Genomic DNA, 18,154 nt, shown 5'->3' on the forward strand with positions numbered 1-18,154 from the left:
ATAAATGTCTCATTTCACTTTTACTATATTTATTAAGTGGACCCTACATTCCACTAACTTATTCCACTCAAACAATTTCTTGAAATCCGTGCCGGTCAAATATGAGACATTTAACCGTGGACGGAGGTAGAATCCCACAAAGACTAATGTGTCAACTTAAGTACCACGAACTAACCTCAACTACTATCTAGACGATCAAAATGAGTTTTTGTTACTAATCAACTACTTTAACAAAATTAAAGATAAAAAGCAAATAAGACAAGAACAAATGAAATATGATATACCCCTTTTGTCCTAACTAAAATGACACATTTTTTGGCCGATACGGGATTTTAGGAGTTATTGGTTAAAATGTTTAATTGGATAGAGAAAATGTAGGTGGAAGTATTATAATAGAGAAAGAAAGAAAGATGAATATTTTAATAGGAGTGTGAAAAAGTGATTAAATGTATTGATTGGAGAGAAAAAAGTTTCCAAAATAAGAAATGTGTCATCTTAGTTGGTATAAACTAAAAAGGAAAACGTGTTATCTTAAGCGGGACGAAGGGAGTAGAAAATAATGTGGAATGGATGCATATCCAATGCACAAAACATGTTATTAACCTATCAATCCCATTTGCCCTTCATGTCTCTATAGTTGCTAAGTCGGTCAGTTTAATAGACTAAACCCCCTCCCAAAGTTAAAAATCGATAGATTAATTGTTGGTATGAAAGTTCCCTTTAAATACTCCCTCTGTTCCATGTAAATTGAGTCATTTTTGTATTTTGGAAAGTTTTAAGATAATTGAGTCTGTTTCTATTTTTGGTGAAAGTAACTCTTTTTCTTACTTTATTCGCTATCCACTTGATAATCTCGTCGCCACTTTTTTAAAAAATGTAATGGAACTGGGTTGAAAAGTTTAGTGGCATGTGAGTCCTACTTTTATATGATCGTTATGGTATCGAGTTAAATGCCTTTTATTTTTACATTTATGAAGAGTTTCCGAAGTATAGACGAGGGTTATAGTTCCTCCTCTAATGTCTCAAATGAATATCATCAGTTAGATTTTTGTGAAAAGTGGTGCAAACATTAAGATTGGATGAATAATGAACATTTTCTCTTACTAACATTTATGCTCATCCTCTCTACATCAAATTAAACTTGTTTACCACTTATATCCTGCTCATTTTCTCGTAGACTCCAGAAATTCAAAGGAGAGTTCAGGCCAAGTTTCTTTGGAGAACATTTTTGAATCACATAATGTAAAGGCCATACCATTAGAAGAAATAAGATTAGCTACCCAAAACTTTCAACCGAATATATTGTTAGGGGAAGGAAGATTTGGTTCGGTATTCAAACGTTGGATTCATGAGCATTTTCTTACTGCTGTGAAGCCTGGATATGGAGTTGCTGTTGCTATCAAGAATTTGAATGAGGAAGGACTTTAAATATACATAAATTCTTTCTTGTGGTTAATTTTGTGGTGGAATCTTTAATCAACAATTGGGAACTTTCCTGCGGAGAGAAATCTTGTGGTTAATTTAGTTAGGAATGATTATGCCTCACCAGAATATATAGCTTCAGGTTCTTGGATTTGACAGTCGTCTCTAATTTCTGATGTTTGATATTCATATTTATTCTCTTTGATGTAAAAAGGAGGAAAACATATTTTTGCTCTTTTTTTTCCTGCACCTTTTCACATGTTCTATAGGTTGAATATAAGAGGTATTGATGTTGTGATGTATGCTCGTGTTTTTTCTTCTTATAGAGCATGGGTGATAAAATTCTTCCATCTTTCTATATGTGAGGTGGAAATAGAGTTTACTGCGACCAAGTTTTATTCAAATTTATTCCGTTCTGGTTTGTGTTTCCTCCCCTAACTCCTCACTTCTTTTTAGTGCATATTCTACAGTGTAATGTTTACCAAGCATACGAAATTGCTGCAGGCTAATATACAATACTTTATACTTTATGTTGGGTATCAGCGGTACTCCAGGATCGACACACAAACGGAATTTTATTAAACCCGACAGCGGTGTACGAAACACCGATACACAACACTACAACACTTTTGAGGACACACCCCAAAATACACTCTTGGAGGACACACCTCACAAGACACTTGAGGACACACCTCGCACACTAACTCTCGTACACACTCCACGCACACTTGCTACTTGTGTACTCACTCTATTTGTGTACATACTCCCATAATAGGCCTAGTACCTATCTATAAGTAGCCTAAGTCGGTTATGAATCCGACATACCAAAAGCTAGAAGATTCTACCAACTAATTTAATAATATTACTATCTATATGTCGGCTAAACTAAATTGTTTAATTAATTTGATGTTTAATTTCTTCACTAATCATGATTGCTCTAGAAGAGACTAGCAAAGTCGGTGGAGCTAAGTTAATACTCCCCCTCGACACCGACTTTCTTCTCCGTATGGTTAGTTACTCCTTCAGCTTCTGTAGCTCCGCAGTGCTGAGCTCTTCAGGATGCATGTCTTGACATGATTCTTTAGTTGAGACGGCTTTCCTAAATTCTCCTTCTCTAGCAACTACTTTCTTTTGTGTTGTGCTTGATCTATGAGCTCGTGATTTCTCCCACTCTTCTCCGGTCTCCAAAATCTTTTCTGATTGCTTCAGCTTTGTCGCTTCTTGATCCGCTTCAACCTCTGATATATCTATATCTTCATCTTCTTCATTATCTTCTTGCATTTCCGGAAGCTCCACAAGTTGTTCGTCAATTTCTTTCTCATCTTCTTGCCGCTCCAGCTTTATTTTTGCTTCTTCCCAATTCTCCTCAATATTCCCCTCTTCATCTTCAATTATCAACATGGAATCGTCAAAATCCCAATTTCTTCTTCTATAACAATGGGCGCTTGGGATTCCAACTCTTCGTCACTCAGGATGGCTAAAGCTTCCATATCCCATTCTTCTTCATCTGGTGATGCTCCGCTAGTTATCACCACATGACTTTCTACTGGCTTATTCTCTGACCGAAAGTTCCCGGCTATGTGGCCCTTCTTCCCACAATTATAGCATATTCCATCAAACCTCCTTGATTGATGAGATTCACTGCTCCGACCATATCTGCGTTCTGCTCCCCCTAGCTGGGAGCGCATCTCCTCTCGATCATCTCCTCAACTTCTTGCAATTATATATATGCAAGCACCATAGAGATGAGAGGTTCCCCAACCATTCAGGCAACTCTTCCATTCCATAATTCTCTATCTTCAACATTCCAATAGAGGTGAGACGTTGAATTGATTCTGGCAGATTTCCCCAAGCTTCCCTCCCTTTCAATTCTAAATCCATAACTGAGCGGGAGTTGCATCTTTGCAATACGCATTCAATGGTCTCCACAGATCCCTCCGTACTAACATCTATTCTTAACTCATAACTACCTAAGAGCATCTCCAATGTCGGCTAGCGACCGGCTAGCGGATTCGCGACGCTGGCCGATTGGCTACCCGATCCATTGGAGCAGGCGAGCAGCTAACCGGCGAGCCGATCGGCGTGGGCTGGCCGATTGGTGGGCGCTGGCCGATGCGCTAGCCGATGCGCTGGCTGCCATTGTGGCGGCCAGATCAGCCAGCGATTGGCCAGCGCCGAATATTGTTTTTTTTTATTTTATTTTATAAAACCTATATAAACGCGATTTTAATTTCATTTTCATTTGCACCACTTGTTTTAACGAGTTTTCTCTCTCTCTAACTTTCTGTACAAGAGCATCATCGAGCGATGAGTAACGCGGGTGGTAGCGGTGGTGGTAGTGGTGGTAGTGGTGGGGATGCTGAGGAGTACGAACGGAGGATGAACAAGGCTATGAATGCCTACATGAACCACAAGATGGAGCGGTACATGCGTAGGGTGGAACAGCAGGCGATACCTCGCCCTCCACGGGTTATCCACCGCCGAGCAGTGATTGATCGGGATCACGCCGCTGCACATCAGTGGCTGTACGACGACTACTTTTCAGAGAACCCGCGTTTCCCGCCAACATGTTCCGGCGGCGTTTTAGAATGCGCAGGGAGTTTTTTATGCGCATCGTTGGCGCATTAGAGCGTCGATATCTGTGTTTCCGCTTCAGGCACGATGCGGTTGGCAGACCCGGCCACACCCCTATTCAAAAGTGCACGGCGGCAATCGGGCAGTTGGCCTACGGAGGCGCGGCGGACATGTGGGATGAGTACCTCCACATCGGTGAGTCGACAGCCCGGAATGTCTCGGAGAATTTCGTGGGGGCGTGATAAACGTTTTCGGTGAGCAAGTACCTTCGAAGCCCTACTCCCGAAGATTGTCGGAATTTGATGCAGATGCACGGGGAGAAGCATGGGTTCCCCGGGATGTTAGGCAGCATAGATTGTATGCATTGGGAGTGGAAGAACTGCCCGACTGCCTGGAAGGGGGCCTACACGACCGGCTACAAGTCAAAGAATCCCACGTTGATCCTCGAGGCCGTAGCTGATTACCGGCTGTGGATCTGGCATGCGTATTTTGGGGTAGCCGGGTCGAACAACGACCTCAACGTCCTGAACTCGTCTCCCCTCTTCAACGAGAAGTGTCGGGGCGTCGGTCCAGCCGTCTCATTTGTGGCCAACGGCAACCGGCATGATATGGGCTACTACTTGGCGGATGGGATATACCCTCGGTGGCCGGTCTTTGTGAAGACGATCAGGCAAACAAGTGATGAAAGGAAGGCCTACTTTGCGGAACGACAAGAGTCGGCGCGCAAGGACGTGGAGCGCGCATTTGGTGTGCTCCAGTCTCGATGGGCGGCAATTAAGGGTCCAACGCGTTTGTGGGATATCGGATGCGTTTCCCAGATAATGTACGCCCGCATTATCCTACACAACATGATCGTCGAAGACGAAGGCGTACAACCGACTAGTTGGGCCAATGATGATGAAGCCGGTCCAAGCCACGGAACGGCCACCCCTAGTGTACGACGTGGGGTACCTCTCGATGAAGCCGGTCGCCTCAAGGAATTTGCCAACAATGCACCAGGTGGATGCTCATATTCAACTCCAAAAGGATATAATTGAAGAGTTGTGGGCACGGAGGATTGCACGGCGATAGTTTTTTTTCTTTATTATGTACCTTTTTAAATGTAATTTTTTTTATCTATGTACCTTTTTAAATGCAATTAATGAATTTTCCTGTATATGTCTCGTAAATTTAATTTCGCAATTTAATCGTAATTTTAATTCCGTAAATGTAGTATATTTTGAATTATTTTTTTTGCGGCTGGCCTATGGCTGGCCTAAATCTGATGTGGCAGGTGGAGTTTTAGTGCTGCTATGGCTGGCCTAATAGCATTGGAGATGCTCTAAAGTAGCCTTAAATTGAGAAACACCGATAATTTGTAAACGTGTTAGACGAGGCCATTTTGGCAGACAATCAATTATCCCGTGTTGATTCTTTAGGCTACTTAAATACATCAACTCCAGTTCCTCAATCAAGGATCCTACTATTTCATATGGAAAGTACATCAAAGCTTCGCATTCATAAATCACCAACCTTCTAAGACATGTGAGGCTTCCTTGTGATTGTTGTGCACCAATGTCTGATACTCGTTCCAAATTTGGACAGTAGCTTATAATCAACTTCTCCAAAGAATTGAGGGTGCCTAGACCATCTGGTAATTCTCTCAAATTGTAACACCAAGTTATACTTAACTCCAAGATATTGGGATTGTTACAGAATAGCCAATTCCGGAGATATTCCAGATCATATATCTTTTCTATCCAAAGCTCAGTTAGAAACTTTAATTCTGTCTTGAATATGTATGTGAAAAGCATGCTCCCACTCCCCTTGATTATCAAACTTTTGAGACATGACCACGAATGATTAGGAAAACTCGTCAATTGTTTGCACTGAGAGATCTCCAAGTGTTCGAGGTTAGGAAATACCTTCACATCACTTGCACCTGCAGATTCTACTTTTGCCCACTCTGCAAAATTACGCATTTCAACCAACACAAGCTTTTCTAGAGCTGGAAAAACAATGTGTTTCCTTATTCACTAATCCATAGAAAGAAGAATTTATGAACTTCAAATTTGTCAATCCTTCTAACCACAGAGACTTGAGATTTGGCAACTGTCCAAACATTGGGATTTCTTCACATTCTGAGCAATTGGAGAGTTTTATCTCAATCAACTTGTTAAGTGGTACCCTACAGCCTTGTGGTACATTTTCAATTGCAATCTTCTGAATCCATCTTCTCAACCCTTTCAAGCTTAGAGATTTTCGGGTGTCCTTTGAGACCATTCAAACTCCCGAGCTCTTCAATTTTGCATCCATTCTTGTAGCCAACTTCGAAATACTCTAGCGTTTGGAGAGAAGTTAAACTCCCAATCTCGGCAGGCAACTTTACACCATCATCAATATAAAGATGCCTTAAATTAGTCAAGTACTTCATAGTACTAGGAAGTTCCCTCAATCTTAATGTACATGCATTTAATGTTTGCAACTGATGGAGTTCACCAATCCAGCCCGCCAAATATTTTACACGAGTCGACGAAATATCAAGTTTCCTTAAATGTATCAACTTCCTTATCGAACTTGGCAACTTAGTACACCACTCATATGCAAGAAATACAGCATGTAGACGCTCGAAATCTGCAAATTTGTTATGATAAATGTGTCCCTCGAACAATAATGTACGCAAATATTTTGCCACTTCTTTTGGAATACGACTTTCTTCATCATGATTCATGTATCTCACTCGGCTCCGTCCTTCAGTTTTATTAGAGGAACCTGAAATTGAACATGCAAAATCATGCACAAGATCGTGCATCACACAACTCTCTACATTTCCATAATCATCTCTTTCTGCAACTTGTAGTAGAGAGTTGTGCAGAAGAACTTTCATAAATTTGTCGCCCAAGCACTCCATCTCACTGTTTCCATTAGCTTCAAGAAATCCTTCTGCCATCTAATACTCAATCAGTTCCTGACTTTTGATTTTGCGACCTTTACGAAAAAGCGAACAATATGCAAAACACTTTTCGAGTGACGGTAGAGACAAATTATCAAAGCTCAACTTCAGTATCTTTGTGATATGATCCCCTTCATCATGAGAAAGCCATTTCTCTTCGATCAAGAGCCATTCTTCTTGTGATTTATTACATAGTGCTCCACCAACTACATTGGCCGCTAATGGCAAACCTTGACATCTTGGCAATCTTCTTCCCTATGGCCTCAAACTTTGTTGGAATATCCTCTTTTCCAAAAGTTTTTGCTTGGATTATTGACCAACAATCTTCATGTGATAATCCTTTGAGCTCAGGTGTATGAAGTGATTGCATAGTTGAAGCGACTTCCATATTTCTAGTGGTAATAACAATTGCATTCCTCTTGGTAGAAGTAACACCAACCAATGAATTGATAAAATCATCCCATTTGCGACGATCTTGATTCCAAACATCGTCAAGAATTAGAAGATATGTTTTGTCTTTCAAAGCTTCTTGAAGCTTTTTCATAATATCTTCCCTACTCTCAACTTCAACTTTATCAGTAGAAGTTAAGCATTTGAGGATTTTCTTGAAAAGAGTGATTGGATCAAAAATTTGAGAAACATGCACCCAAATATGTGATCCAAATAGAGTTTTTATATTTGGATGATGGAAGACATTCCTAGTCAAGGTTGTCTTCCCCAATCCTCCCATTCCCACGATGGCAAAGATAGAAACTACACGTTCATCAGTTGTGGTACTAGTGTTAATAATCTCAACTATATCCGATACCAACTCATCTCTTCCAATGAAAATTGGATCATGTGAGAAGGAATCAGTTTCAAAAGCAGCATGAGGCAATTTTGGCACATTGTTGCCAAGCCTCTCTTTGAGGCCAAGCTCGGCTCCCTCTTTTCGAACATACTCCAAATTCTCATTGATTTCTTGGATTTTAAGAGATATATTTCTGGGATGGGCAATATGAGTGAAGGATGAGAAGCATGAGAGTACCTTTTCTTTCATGGACTTGATAGACTTGATTTGTTTAGAGAGAGAATGATTTTTGAGTTCATCCAAAACGTTGTCAGCATCAAACGCCACATTTTCGAGCTTCCTCAGCCAGCTTTTGGCAGCCCCACCGGGAATGGTACGGCTCTCAGCATCGTTCAACAATTGCTGGATTGTATCTAAACTCCCAGCTAGCTTTGCTGCTTCTTTGTCGAGACCTCGGATTAGTGAGATCTCTTTCTTGGATTGGTCGATGAGGTTTTGGACTAAAACTTTAATGACGGCGGCGACAGCTTCTCCTTCCATTGTTTGAGTTTGTAACTGATTCAGAAAGAGTCAAAGAGAAATGGATGAATTGGTACAGACAGAATGAGAGAGATGCAATCAAAAGTGATAAGAATAATTGTGGTGAGCTGCAGTATAGTTTACACTTTACACTTTACGTGTAGCCTTCCATTCAAGATACTTTGCTTGCATTTTCATACTACTGTTATTTTAATTCTTGCCGACAACTTATTTTTTTTTAAATTTCTTCATTAAAGGATCGAAAATTGTAGTATACGGAATGGATAATGCTACTGATTTACATGCATTATAGGTGTAATATGTGCTACTTATGGTAAGTTACAATTTTGGAGTAGCATATTCTATACGCAGTGTGATCAATTATGTGCTACTTATGGTTATGTTTTGGATGCATGTAAAGGAAATTGGATATTCTGAATATGGAAAGGTCTTAGAGCATCCACAATAAGGGATGTCCTAGTGCTTGTCCACTATTGTGTAGTGGGATGTCCTAGTGATGTGGCAGTGCAGTGGGATGTCCTAGTAACATGGAAGGAGGTGTTTTTGGCTAGTCCGCCGGATATCCGCCCTATTGTGAATGCTCTTAGCAGATGAAAAAATGTTAACTGATGATTGATGAAGTGAGATGAGAAAAACGGAACTATATATGCAACATTTTATACGAAATGACATGGATTTTCAAGTTAATGACGTGGAATATCATACTTGAAAATGGCACACAGTTTTGACAACATCAACATGTTGATTATTCATAAGGTGCAAACAATTGAATCTTCTCATGTAATACTTCCATCTCAGAGTTGCACTTGTGTGTCGTATATCCAGCTGAACGGGACCTTTGGCGCCTGCTTTGCCATCTCTCGAGCTCTCTCCCCGAGACGTCTGATTCTCGGAGACAAATTGCAGACGTAGTCTTGAGCTTCTTGCCCCTCTGCGGATAGCCCAGTTATATTTTCAACCTTCCATCGCGCAACCAAGTGCTCTAGGATGTCTGCGTAGTCTCCTGCCGTGTAGACGCCAAGGCGCTGGCCAACAGCCGAGAAGTGGTGGAAGAGGTTGTCATCGCGACCATCGTACATCAAGTGTGCGGGCATGGAGATTTTCTTTTTCATCATGTGGGCGAAAGCCAGCATAGTTGCGTCAGGGTCGACCTCGAACAGCTTCTCAGCTATCTTGGTGTATGCAGTTTCGTGGCGTTTCTCATCCGCGGCAATGGTGCCGCATATCTGAGCCAACTTGATGTCACCATGCTCCGTGGCTTGTCGGGCCGTGTTTCCGTGGGCCACGAACGTAGCCCTTTCTTGGAAAGATGTGTAGATGGATCCGAGGTATGGGTTGTTTTCTACCCCAGGGTCCTGCAAAAAGTTTTGTGTAAGACCATCTCACACAATCTTATGTCACTATCCAATACTCACTCCGCCCGCCATTTATAATCTCATTGTGAGTTTTAAATTTTCTTTTAAAATAGCAAAAATTGTTTAACTTGTGCGTGTGGTTTGAAAAAGTTAGTGGAATTATGGTCCCACATTTATTAGTATTAGTTTTGTTATAGAACGTGAGTGTAAAGAGTTAGTGGAAATTGGAGTCCATTTACCAAAAATAGAAATAAAGCAAAATGGACAATTTTTCACGGACTGACCAAAATGGTAAAACTGGACAACATTTCACGGACGGAGAAAATGGGAAAATAATGTAATTACCATTCCGGACCCAATCAGATACTGGATAGTCTTCTCGACTTGCTTCATGTCGACTCTCCCGGAAAGATAAAGATACTTATTCAGAAGGTCTCCATGTCTATTCTCCTCGGCAGTCCACGCCCTCGCCCAGATCGCCCAAGGAGTTGCGTCCGTCCCCGTCTTATCCCTCATCCCATCCATGGTGTTCAGCATTGTCTGGTACGTCGGGAGGGCTTCCTCAGTGATCATATTCCCGACTAGAACAACAAAATAATCATCGGGAATCTCCTTAGCCCTCTCTCTCAGTTCCTTCATCTGGTCATGGAATCCATCGGAGGCCGGATCAGGCAAGAAATCCTGAGGCTGCCAACATTTCTCCACAGGTTTGAGGTGAACCAGGATGTTGTCATGAGCCCAGCCTTCTATGGATTTGAGGATCTCGATTTTGTGAGGGGGCATTGAGTGTGTGACTTGAACACGCGCCTCCCTGGCTGGTCTGAAAAGCAAATGTTTCATTTTTAATAGACCTGATAATGGACTCTACACACCACTAACTTTATCTCACCCACATTTTATTCATATTCCACTGTTGAAAAACAGTACTCCCTCCGTCCTAGATAATTTGAACAAGTATTCCATTTCAGGCCGTCCCACATAACTTGTCTCATTTCACTTTTACTATTTTTGGTAGTAGACCCCATATTCCACTAATTCATTCCTACTCACATTTTATTATAAAACTAATACTTTAAAAGTAGGACCCACATCCCACCAACTTTTTCAACTCACTTTCCATTAAATTTCTTAAAACTCGTATCGGGTCAAAGTGCCCCAAATTATCTGGAATGGAGGGAGTATTAGTTATCTCAGTAAAAAGAAAGCTACTATAAATTGAAAAACAAGATTATTTTTTGTGGATGTACGTATCATATTTGTTTTCTAATTAAAGGTGAGTGGATTGTGAATATGGTAAATGTGAAATATGACTCTTATTGATGGACAGACCGAAATAGTGAAAATGGACTCCTATTCTCGGATCGAGGGAGTAAAACTATAACACTAACCCTTGTTTTATATTAAAAAAAAATCACAACTTACTTTGAACGAGAAGGAAGAGTGGAAGCCACGAAGAATTTAGGATATCTGCAGCTGCCGACGGCGGAAGGAAGAGCGAAAGCGGGGCATTTTCTTGATTCAAAGTTAAGTACATTCACCTTCATTGCCATTCTCCTTCCTTTGCAAATAGAATTTTGTGTGGAGAGATAGATTTTGTACAGGGCTTGTTTGTTTTTTGACTTTATTTGATGATCATTTTATTCTCATGTTTACGTGTGTGTATAAAATATGTGAGTAAATGACCAAATTGCCCTTTATGCACTAGTAATCTAGGTTTATTGATATTAATAAATACACTTTCTCCCCTTTAATGAGATAGTTTAGTTTGTTATTATTTTCCTCCAAAGCGAAAAACTTTTGTTCTTGTAAATATAAATTCAACATAAATAAGAAATCAAAACCAATTTCTCATGTATATATTTTTATGACTAAAGTTCACTTTTATTCCTAAATATATATATCTAAATTTTTCCAAGACTTTTTTCTATTAACGTTAAGCTTGATACTATTGTCTCCATAATAGATATTTCTTTCATTCTATCATAGTTGAGTCATTTTTCCATTTCAAAAAATTTCATCATAGTTGAGTCGTTCCATATATAGTAATTTTTTTTCTTTCTTACTTTACCTTTTTTTTTCTCTTTCTTACCTTTTAATCTATTTATTCAACACACTCAACATTCTTTTCTTAAACTCCGTGCCAAAAGTTTCACCTTAACTATAAGAGAATGAAGGGAGTAGTGTAGTAGCTAGGTAATGACACAAAATTTTAAAAGTTTTTGTTTTATGTGTTAATTGAAAAAGAAAAATGGAATAGCATGATTATATTATTGTAAGCGAAAAAATTTTCTATAAAAAAATGTGATATCTTTTAAGAAAAGCTAAAAATAAAAATGTGACCTCCACTACAAAATGATATAAAAAGCTAAAAATAAAAATGTGACCTCCACTACAAAATGATGAGAATATTGTTCAAGAAATCGAGGATCGCATCTAATCTTATATTCCACATAATAATAGCTATATTATAAATCATGGGGATACCGTATATCTAGGATCTCGTCAATTGATTATTAAATAGTGTGACAATATTTGCTATAATTACATGCCGTTTAATATTAATTTTTCCATTTACTATTAATTTTTCGATAGATCTCATCAACTCTTTATTGATGAAGTGGCTTATTACCAACAAACTAGTGGCCGGCACCCTATAGTGCGATTAGGGACGTCAATTCAACCCGAAACTTGTGGGCCGGTCCCAACAACCCGGTAATATGAGCGGGTTAGGGTTGCAATTTTATTACCCGAATACAAAACGGGCTAAACGGGTTGGCCCGAATGAGTTGGCGGGTTAAACGGGTTGGCCCGAACGGGTTGCGGGTCGGCCCGGTGGGTTGTGAGTTTTAATTATAAAATATTAAGTTTTAAGATTTTTTTTATATTTTTGAATCTTCAATCTTCATTCTACACAATCATTAGTCTTATTCAATCTTCATTCTACACTTTTTCACTCAATCCCACAATATCAGCTTTCAAGTTCTATCTCAACTCATTATTGCACCGTCTCATCATCTGCCACTAGTGTCTTACCACCACCAAAGCCAATCAAGACAAAATTAAAAACTAACCCATCAAAATATTAATATATTTATCATTTTAATAATGATTCATGTAAGATATGATTTCTAATTTTCAAAAAGAATTAGTTACGAACAATGTCATAATAATGACATGAACACAAGCTTTTATTTGTATTGTAGTTGATTGAGATGAAAGGCTTCTTTTCAAGTATTATTGAAGAAAACTATGAAAATTAGAAGATTTTATATGATTCTAAACTAAAAAGAAAAAATTATCTAAAATTTAAAATCATTTTATAGAAGAAAATTTTGATACAAGAGATTATTTTCGAAAACTTTTAGGCCCGAATAGCCCGATGGGTTAGCCCAAAACCCGACGGGTTAGGGTTAGGGTTAGGGTTGAAAATTTATGACCCGAAAAATTCATAACCCGAATGGCCCGCACCCAAATAGCCCGGCGACCCGAGTGAGCTGGCCCGAACCCGAACGGGTTAGCCCGATTGACATCCCTACACGAGAATACAAAATACTACCTCCGTCCCTGAAATTTGACACAGTTTACTATTTACATCCGTCCCTAAAAGTTTGACACACTTTATTTTTTACCAATTTTGATAGTGGATCCTATACTCCACTAACTCATTCATACTCACATTTTATTACTATAAAACTAATACTTTAAAAGTAAGATCCACGTCCCACAACTTTTTCAACTTACTTTCTATTACATTTTTTAAAACTCGTACCGGGTCAAAGTATGTCAATATTTAGAGGATGGAGGTAGTAGTATTTATGTGGCATACTGCCTATTCTTTAACGCCTAATAAGGAGTATTCATAAAGCATTTTTATTATTATTATTGATTTAATTGTTTTATTTGCCTTATCCTTAATTAGACTAAATTCAAAATGTTATAGCATGTGATAAATTATTCAAGATAGAATATAAATATTAATTTTTTCGAGAATTGATCGTGTTATCTTACTTTTATACTCCTTATTTGGTTTTTCAATCGATTAAATTAGTCTTACTTTATACCATAAGACAACACAATATATGTTGAAGGATTGTTTTCGATAATAAAATTTGTGAAGTTAAAGCTGTGAAATAAGATAAAAGATGACTAGTTGAATAATATTTTGATTGTAAAGAATGAGAAGGGGGTGTTTGCAATTATTCCCAATGAAAAAAATTTGAATCGTTATTCGGAAAAGTAAACTATACCGCATAACTTAAGATTGTAATATTTATATTTTATGTATTTTTGCATAAATATATTTAATACAATGGAAAAATTGAACTCCGATATTATTCTCTCTCTTACTTTACTTTCTTTCCACTCTAACTAGTTATTATCATCTTCACAAAACAACGGCCGGAAAGAAACGCCTCACTTGTAGTGGGATAGAGAGAGTATCTTGTTTAATTCGACCCCACGATTATTAATCCCTGGATCCGCCATTGGTCGACATCATCGCATTTCTGTCAAACAATATCATTTGAGTAAAAAACAAATCTAACTTATTTAATAAATTTATCACAATAATGTGTTGAATAGGAAACCCCACCTTTTTTGCTTACCAAAGTTTTCGAAAATCATTCCCCATTTATCAACATTACTTACTTTTAGCTTTACGTTTTACTTAAATTGAAGAATAAATTTAAAAACTAATCCAAGATTAACTTTCCAAAACCCAATGTCGAAACAAGGGATTTTCTCATTCTCGCATTAAATTGATGGATTTCATTATTCGGAGAAGTTATCTATAAAGTACTTTATTTTATTCTTGCCGGGGTTTATCATCTCGAAAATCACATTTTATTCTTTTGTAAATTAATCGAAGAATAATTCCTTAAATAAATCAAAATATTTTACATTCGGTCCTTCTTCTTTAAATTAATCCGAAAATTAATTTCTTACTTGAGTCCAACAATTTAAAATAAAAATTCATCGGTAATTAATTATTAATTAACTAATTAAATCTGAAGATTTAGCTACGGGGATAATTAATTTATCTGGGCTCAGTGATATAATTTAAAAATTAGCTCAAGGAACTATTTTTGGGCTATTATCAAATTAAATTAAAACTAATTAAATAAATAAAGAGCCCAAACCAATCAAATCCAGAAATGGGCCATGCCATTTCAATTTCTCATCGGCCCAAGCAAATAGTTTAAGACCTGGGCTCTATTTAATTTCTGCCCAACTGAAATATGTCCTTAACCCGATACGTGTGGTGAATTGTTTTCTCGTATAAACTCCGTCCATCCACGAAAAATAGTCTCATTTTGCCATTTCGGAATATCCACAAAAAATAATCTAATTTTTATAAATGGAAAGTCTCTCTCATACTTCACCCACTTTTTCCCCTCTCTCACATACTGTACCTACTTTTTCTCCATATCTCTCTTATTTTATCTATTTTTTCTCTTTCTCTTTTACTATAATAAATTTCTCATTAAAACACATGTCGCCCATAAATGAGACTATTTTTTTTGGATGTAGAGAGTATAATATTTAAATTAAATTAAAGTAAATGGTGGAAAATATGTCATCCCATTTTTCCTAGCGTACCATTTCCTTCATTACTATTTTCATTTTATTTTATTTATAGGGAGAAAAGTGCTAACTCAATTCTCTTGATGGGTCGGTGAGGGAATGGATTGCATATATGATTTCGTTTGACATTTCAATTTTTGTTTCTTGCCTTCACTATTTATTTTCCAGTAAGACCAACAATAAATATAAGTATTTGACTCCGTGCAAGCCAATTTTTTACATAAATTAGTTATTTTAACTAAATTTAACTACACTAAAGGGAGCATCATCGTTACAGAATAGGTCAACAAATGCTTGCATTTTCACATGTTTATATATAATATCTCATAATTCTCTCTTCCAAAGTAAAGATAAAACTCCTTATGGCAACCTGTTAATTAAAGTGGAAAGAAGAAAGTATATAATCGAAACTGTGTGCTAAATAGTTAAAACAATTTGAAAATTATGGACGACGTTGATTTATTTTTTCTAAAATTGGCTAGAAGAGCCACTAATTTATTAATCAGCATTCCACAAATAAAATTTGGAATAGTGTGTTAAAAAATATAAGTTATCACTTTAATGCATTATTTCATCTTGTTGATATAAATAGAGGAGTCTCTATTATCAGTTCATATCATCACCAATATTATTTCATCAATGGATTCAAACTGCATGTGTCAAAGCATTGTTACTTTCTCTCTTCTATTCATTTGGAGCTCTCTTCATGTCCATTGCCAAGGCAACATATTCCCAGTTTCTCAATCTAGCAAAGAGGTATCATAGATATAATGCCATTTTGCCACATAAATTAACAACGGATTCAACGTTGTTTGATCCCACGAGCTCATGTCATAGAAATATATGAGATTATTCAAATATTTATCATCTTATTTCAAAAAAATTAATTTATTTGCAATTTTTTGTTAGTGTTATTACTAGATAGACAACTATTTAATAGACAATGAATACTTATACGTTTGTTAAAAATATTGACTAAACAATTCATTGTAATATACTCCCTCCGTCCCGATTAAGATGACACATTGCTTAGCCGGCACGGGATTTTAGGAGTTATTTGTTAAAGTGTTTAATTGGAGAGAGAAGGTGAGTGTAAGTATTAAAGTAGAGAGATAAAGAAAGATGGATATTTTAATAGGAGTGAGAAAAAGTGGTTGAGTGTATTAATTGGAGAGAGAAAATTACCAAAAAAGGAAATGTGTCATCTTAGTTGGGACAAACTAAAAAGGAAAACATGTCATCTTAAGCGGGACAGGGGGAGTAATAGATAACCAAATCAATTGCAGATTGGTATATAACTTTTCATGACGGGTCATTGTTCAAACCCGGCAGATCTACGAGACATATTTATCCTATTGGACACATGCTATCTATTGGCTTTGGGAGATTGTTTTATGTTGCTTCAGATTTAGGTGACATGTATTAAATGAGAAATATAGACCATTCTAATGGATTGTGTCCGTATGGGATTTCATGACATGATACATAATTTATTGCATGCTTGATTATTTTCTTTTAATTTAGGGTTCTGATTTTGGTGCAGGCTTTTTTAGAAGCATGGAAGAAAGCTTGTGCAACTGATGGAGGCACACTAAGTGTTCCAAAAGGAGATTATCAATTAAGTGATGTTGAATTTTTAGGACCATGCATTGGCAAAACCAATTTTGTACTAGATGGAACCATAATTGCTCCCGAAGTTCCTACTCCCAGAATGGATTATTGGATCAAGTTTCGTCGGGTCGATGACCTCTCGATATCCGGCACCGGTACCTTAAATGGAAATGGAGACTCCTATTGGCAGACCAAGCAAGCCCCCATTATAACTGTAAGCCAAACCAACTCAATGAATTTCCAATGTCACTTCTATGCTATCATATATTCTAATGTAACACTACTAACTTCCAATGCTACTCCCGTTTCGATCTGGTCAAAGTGTAAATCCGCTCAAAGTTCTTTATATGATAATTAGTCCTGGCGTCCAACTTTAATAGTCCCAGTTACGGGGCATGCGTTTTAAGAAATGTAAAGGAGGGTGTGTGGAAAAAAATTGATAGAATATGAGTTTCTTTGTCAATAAGTTAGTGTCATATAAGACCGTTTATTATTTATAGTAAAAATGAATTTATATGTATAATACACATTAATGACCTAACCCTAACCCTAACCCTAACCCTAACCCTAATTTGCAGTCATTAAAATTGGAGCGTGTCTACAAAGTGAACATTGAAAACATCCATTCCATCAACAGCAAAAGGTACCACTTTACCGTCAACAACTGCAATGATGTAACCTTCAACAACGTCCACGCCACAGCTCCGGCCGACAGCCCCAACACTGACGGCATCCACCTGGGAAAATCCGATAACATCAGAATCTTCGGTGGAAACCTCGCCACTGGAGACGACTGCATCTCCATAGGAGATGGAGTAACCAACATGAACGTCACAGGCGTAAATTGCGGGCCAGGCCACGGCATCAGCATCGGGAGCCTCGGGAGGTATAAGGACGAGCAGGAAGTCCGTTCAATTAGGGTAACCGATTGCAATTTCAAAGACACCGATAACGCGCTGAGAATCAAGACATTTGGACCTTCTCCACCGGGCCTTGTTTCCGATGTCACTTTCAAGAACATTACATTAAATAACGTGTACAATCCGATCATCATCGATCAACATTATTGCCCAGACTCGAAATGTGAGGGTGGTGATGATTCGAGTATTAAAATAAGAGGTGTGAAATTCATCGACGTTCGTGGTAGCTAGAATACGGAAGTCGGGGTGAAGATTGATTGCAGCAAATGGCATCCTTGCAGCGGCATAGAGTTGAGAGGAGTTAACTTGACCTTTAAAGGGAAACCAACTACTGCACTTTGCTATAGAACTAATGTTAAGTTTATTGGAGATAACCAAATTCCTTCTGTTTGTACTTGGAAATAGGATATCTCTTTCTAGCCCTACA

General features: G+C 37.9%; 3 protein-coding genes across 3 annotated transcripts; 1 reads left to right on the forward strand and 2 right to left on the reverse strand.

Annotated features, from left to right (window-relative positions):
• Positions 1-7,115: 7,115 nt before the first annotated feature.
• Positions 7,116-8,258, reverse strand: LOC125224049 (disease resistance protein RGA2-like). Its single transcript, XM_048127394.1, has one exon. It carries the CDS (start codon positions 8,256-8,258, stop codon positions 7,116-7,118), a length of 1,143 nt encoding a protein of 380 aa, XP_047983351.1.
• Positions 8,259-8,957: 699 nt separating this feature from the next.
• LOC125201339 (stearoyl-[acyl-carrier-protein] 9-desaturase, chloroplastic-like) lies at positions 8,958-11,174 on the reverse strand. Its single transcript, XM_048099404.1, has 3 exons — positions 11,036-11,174; positions 9,959-10,433; positions 8,958-9,613 (listed from the first exon to the last, which is right to left on the reverse strand). The coding sequence occupies exons 1-3, from the start codon at positions 11,161-11,163 to the stop codon at positions 9,053-9,055; spliced, it is 1,164 nt and encodes a 387-aa protein (XP_047955361.1). The 5' UTR covers positions 11,164-11,174; the 3' UTR covers positions 8,958-9,052.
• Positions 11,175-16,559: 5,385 nt separating this feature from the next.
• LOC125224060 (exopolygalacturonase-like) lies at positions 16,560-17,958 on the forward strand. Its single transcript, XM_048127407.1, has 3 exons — positions 16,560-16,615; positions 16,721-17,021; positions 17,386-17,958. The coding sequence occupies exons 1-3, from the start codon at positions 16,560-16,562 to the stop codon at positions 17,956-17,958; spliced, it is 930 nt and encodes a 309-aa protein (XP_047983364.1).
• The last annotated feature ends 196 nt before the right edge of the window (positions 17,959-18,154 follow it).

This window comes from Salvia hispanica, chromosome 1, assembly GCF_023119035.1.
Source record: "Salvia hispanica cultivar TCC Black 2014 chromosome 1, UniMelb_Shisp_WGS_1.0, whole genome shotgun sequence".
Taxonomy (NCBI): domain Eukaryota; kingdom Viridiplantae; phylum Streptophyta; class Magnoliopsida; order Lamiales; family Lamiaceae; genus Salvia; species Salvia hispanica.

Bases quoted from the DNA above. Each gene is read 5' to 3' on its own strand.
- LOC125224049 (XM_048127394.1), bottom strand. From the start codon at position 8,258: ATGGAAGGAGAAGCTGTCGCCGCCGTCATTAAAGTTTTAGTCCAAAAC.
- LOC125224060 (XM_048127407.1), top strand. From the start codon at position 16,560: ATGCTATCTATTGGCTTTGGGAGATTGTTTTATGTTGCTTCAGATTTA. The intron at 16,616-16,720 runs GTATTAAATGAG...CTTTTAATTTAG, and splicing joins GCTTCAGATTTAGGTGACAT to GGTTCTGATTTTGGTGCAGG. The intron at 17,022-17,385 runs GTAAGCCAAACC...CCTAATTTGCAG, and splicing joins AGCAAGCCCCCATTATAACT to TCATTAAAATTGGAGCGTGT.
- LOC125201339 (XM_048099404.1), bottom strand. From the start codon at position 11,163: ATGGCAATGAAGGTGAATGTACTTAACTTTGAATCAAGAAAATGCCCC. The intron at 10,434-11,035 runs GTAAGTTGTGAT...TTTGCTTTTCAG, and splicing joins ACTCTTCCTTCTCGTTCAAA to ACCAGCCAGGGAGGCGCGTG. The intron at 9,614-9,958 runs GTAATTACATTA...AACTTTTTGCAG, and splicing joins ATCTGATTGGGTCCGGAATG to GACCCTGGGGTAGAAAACAA.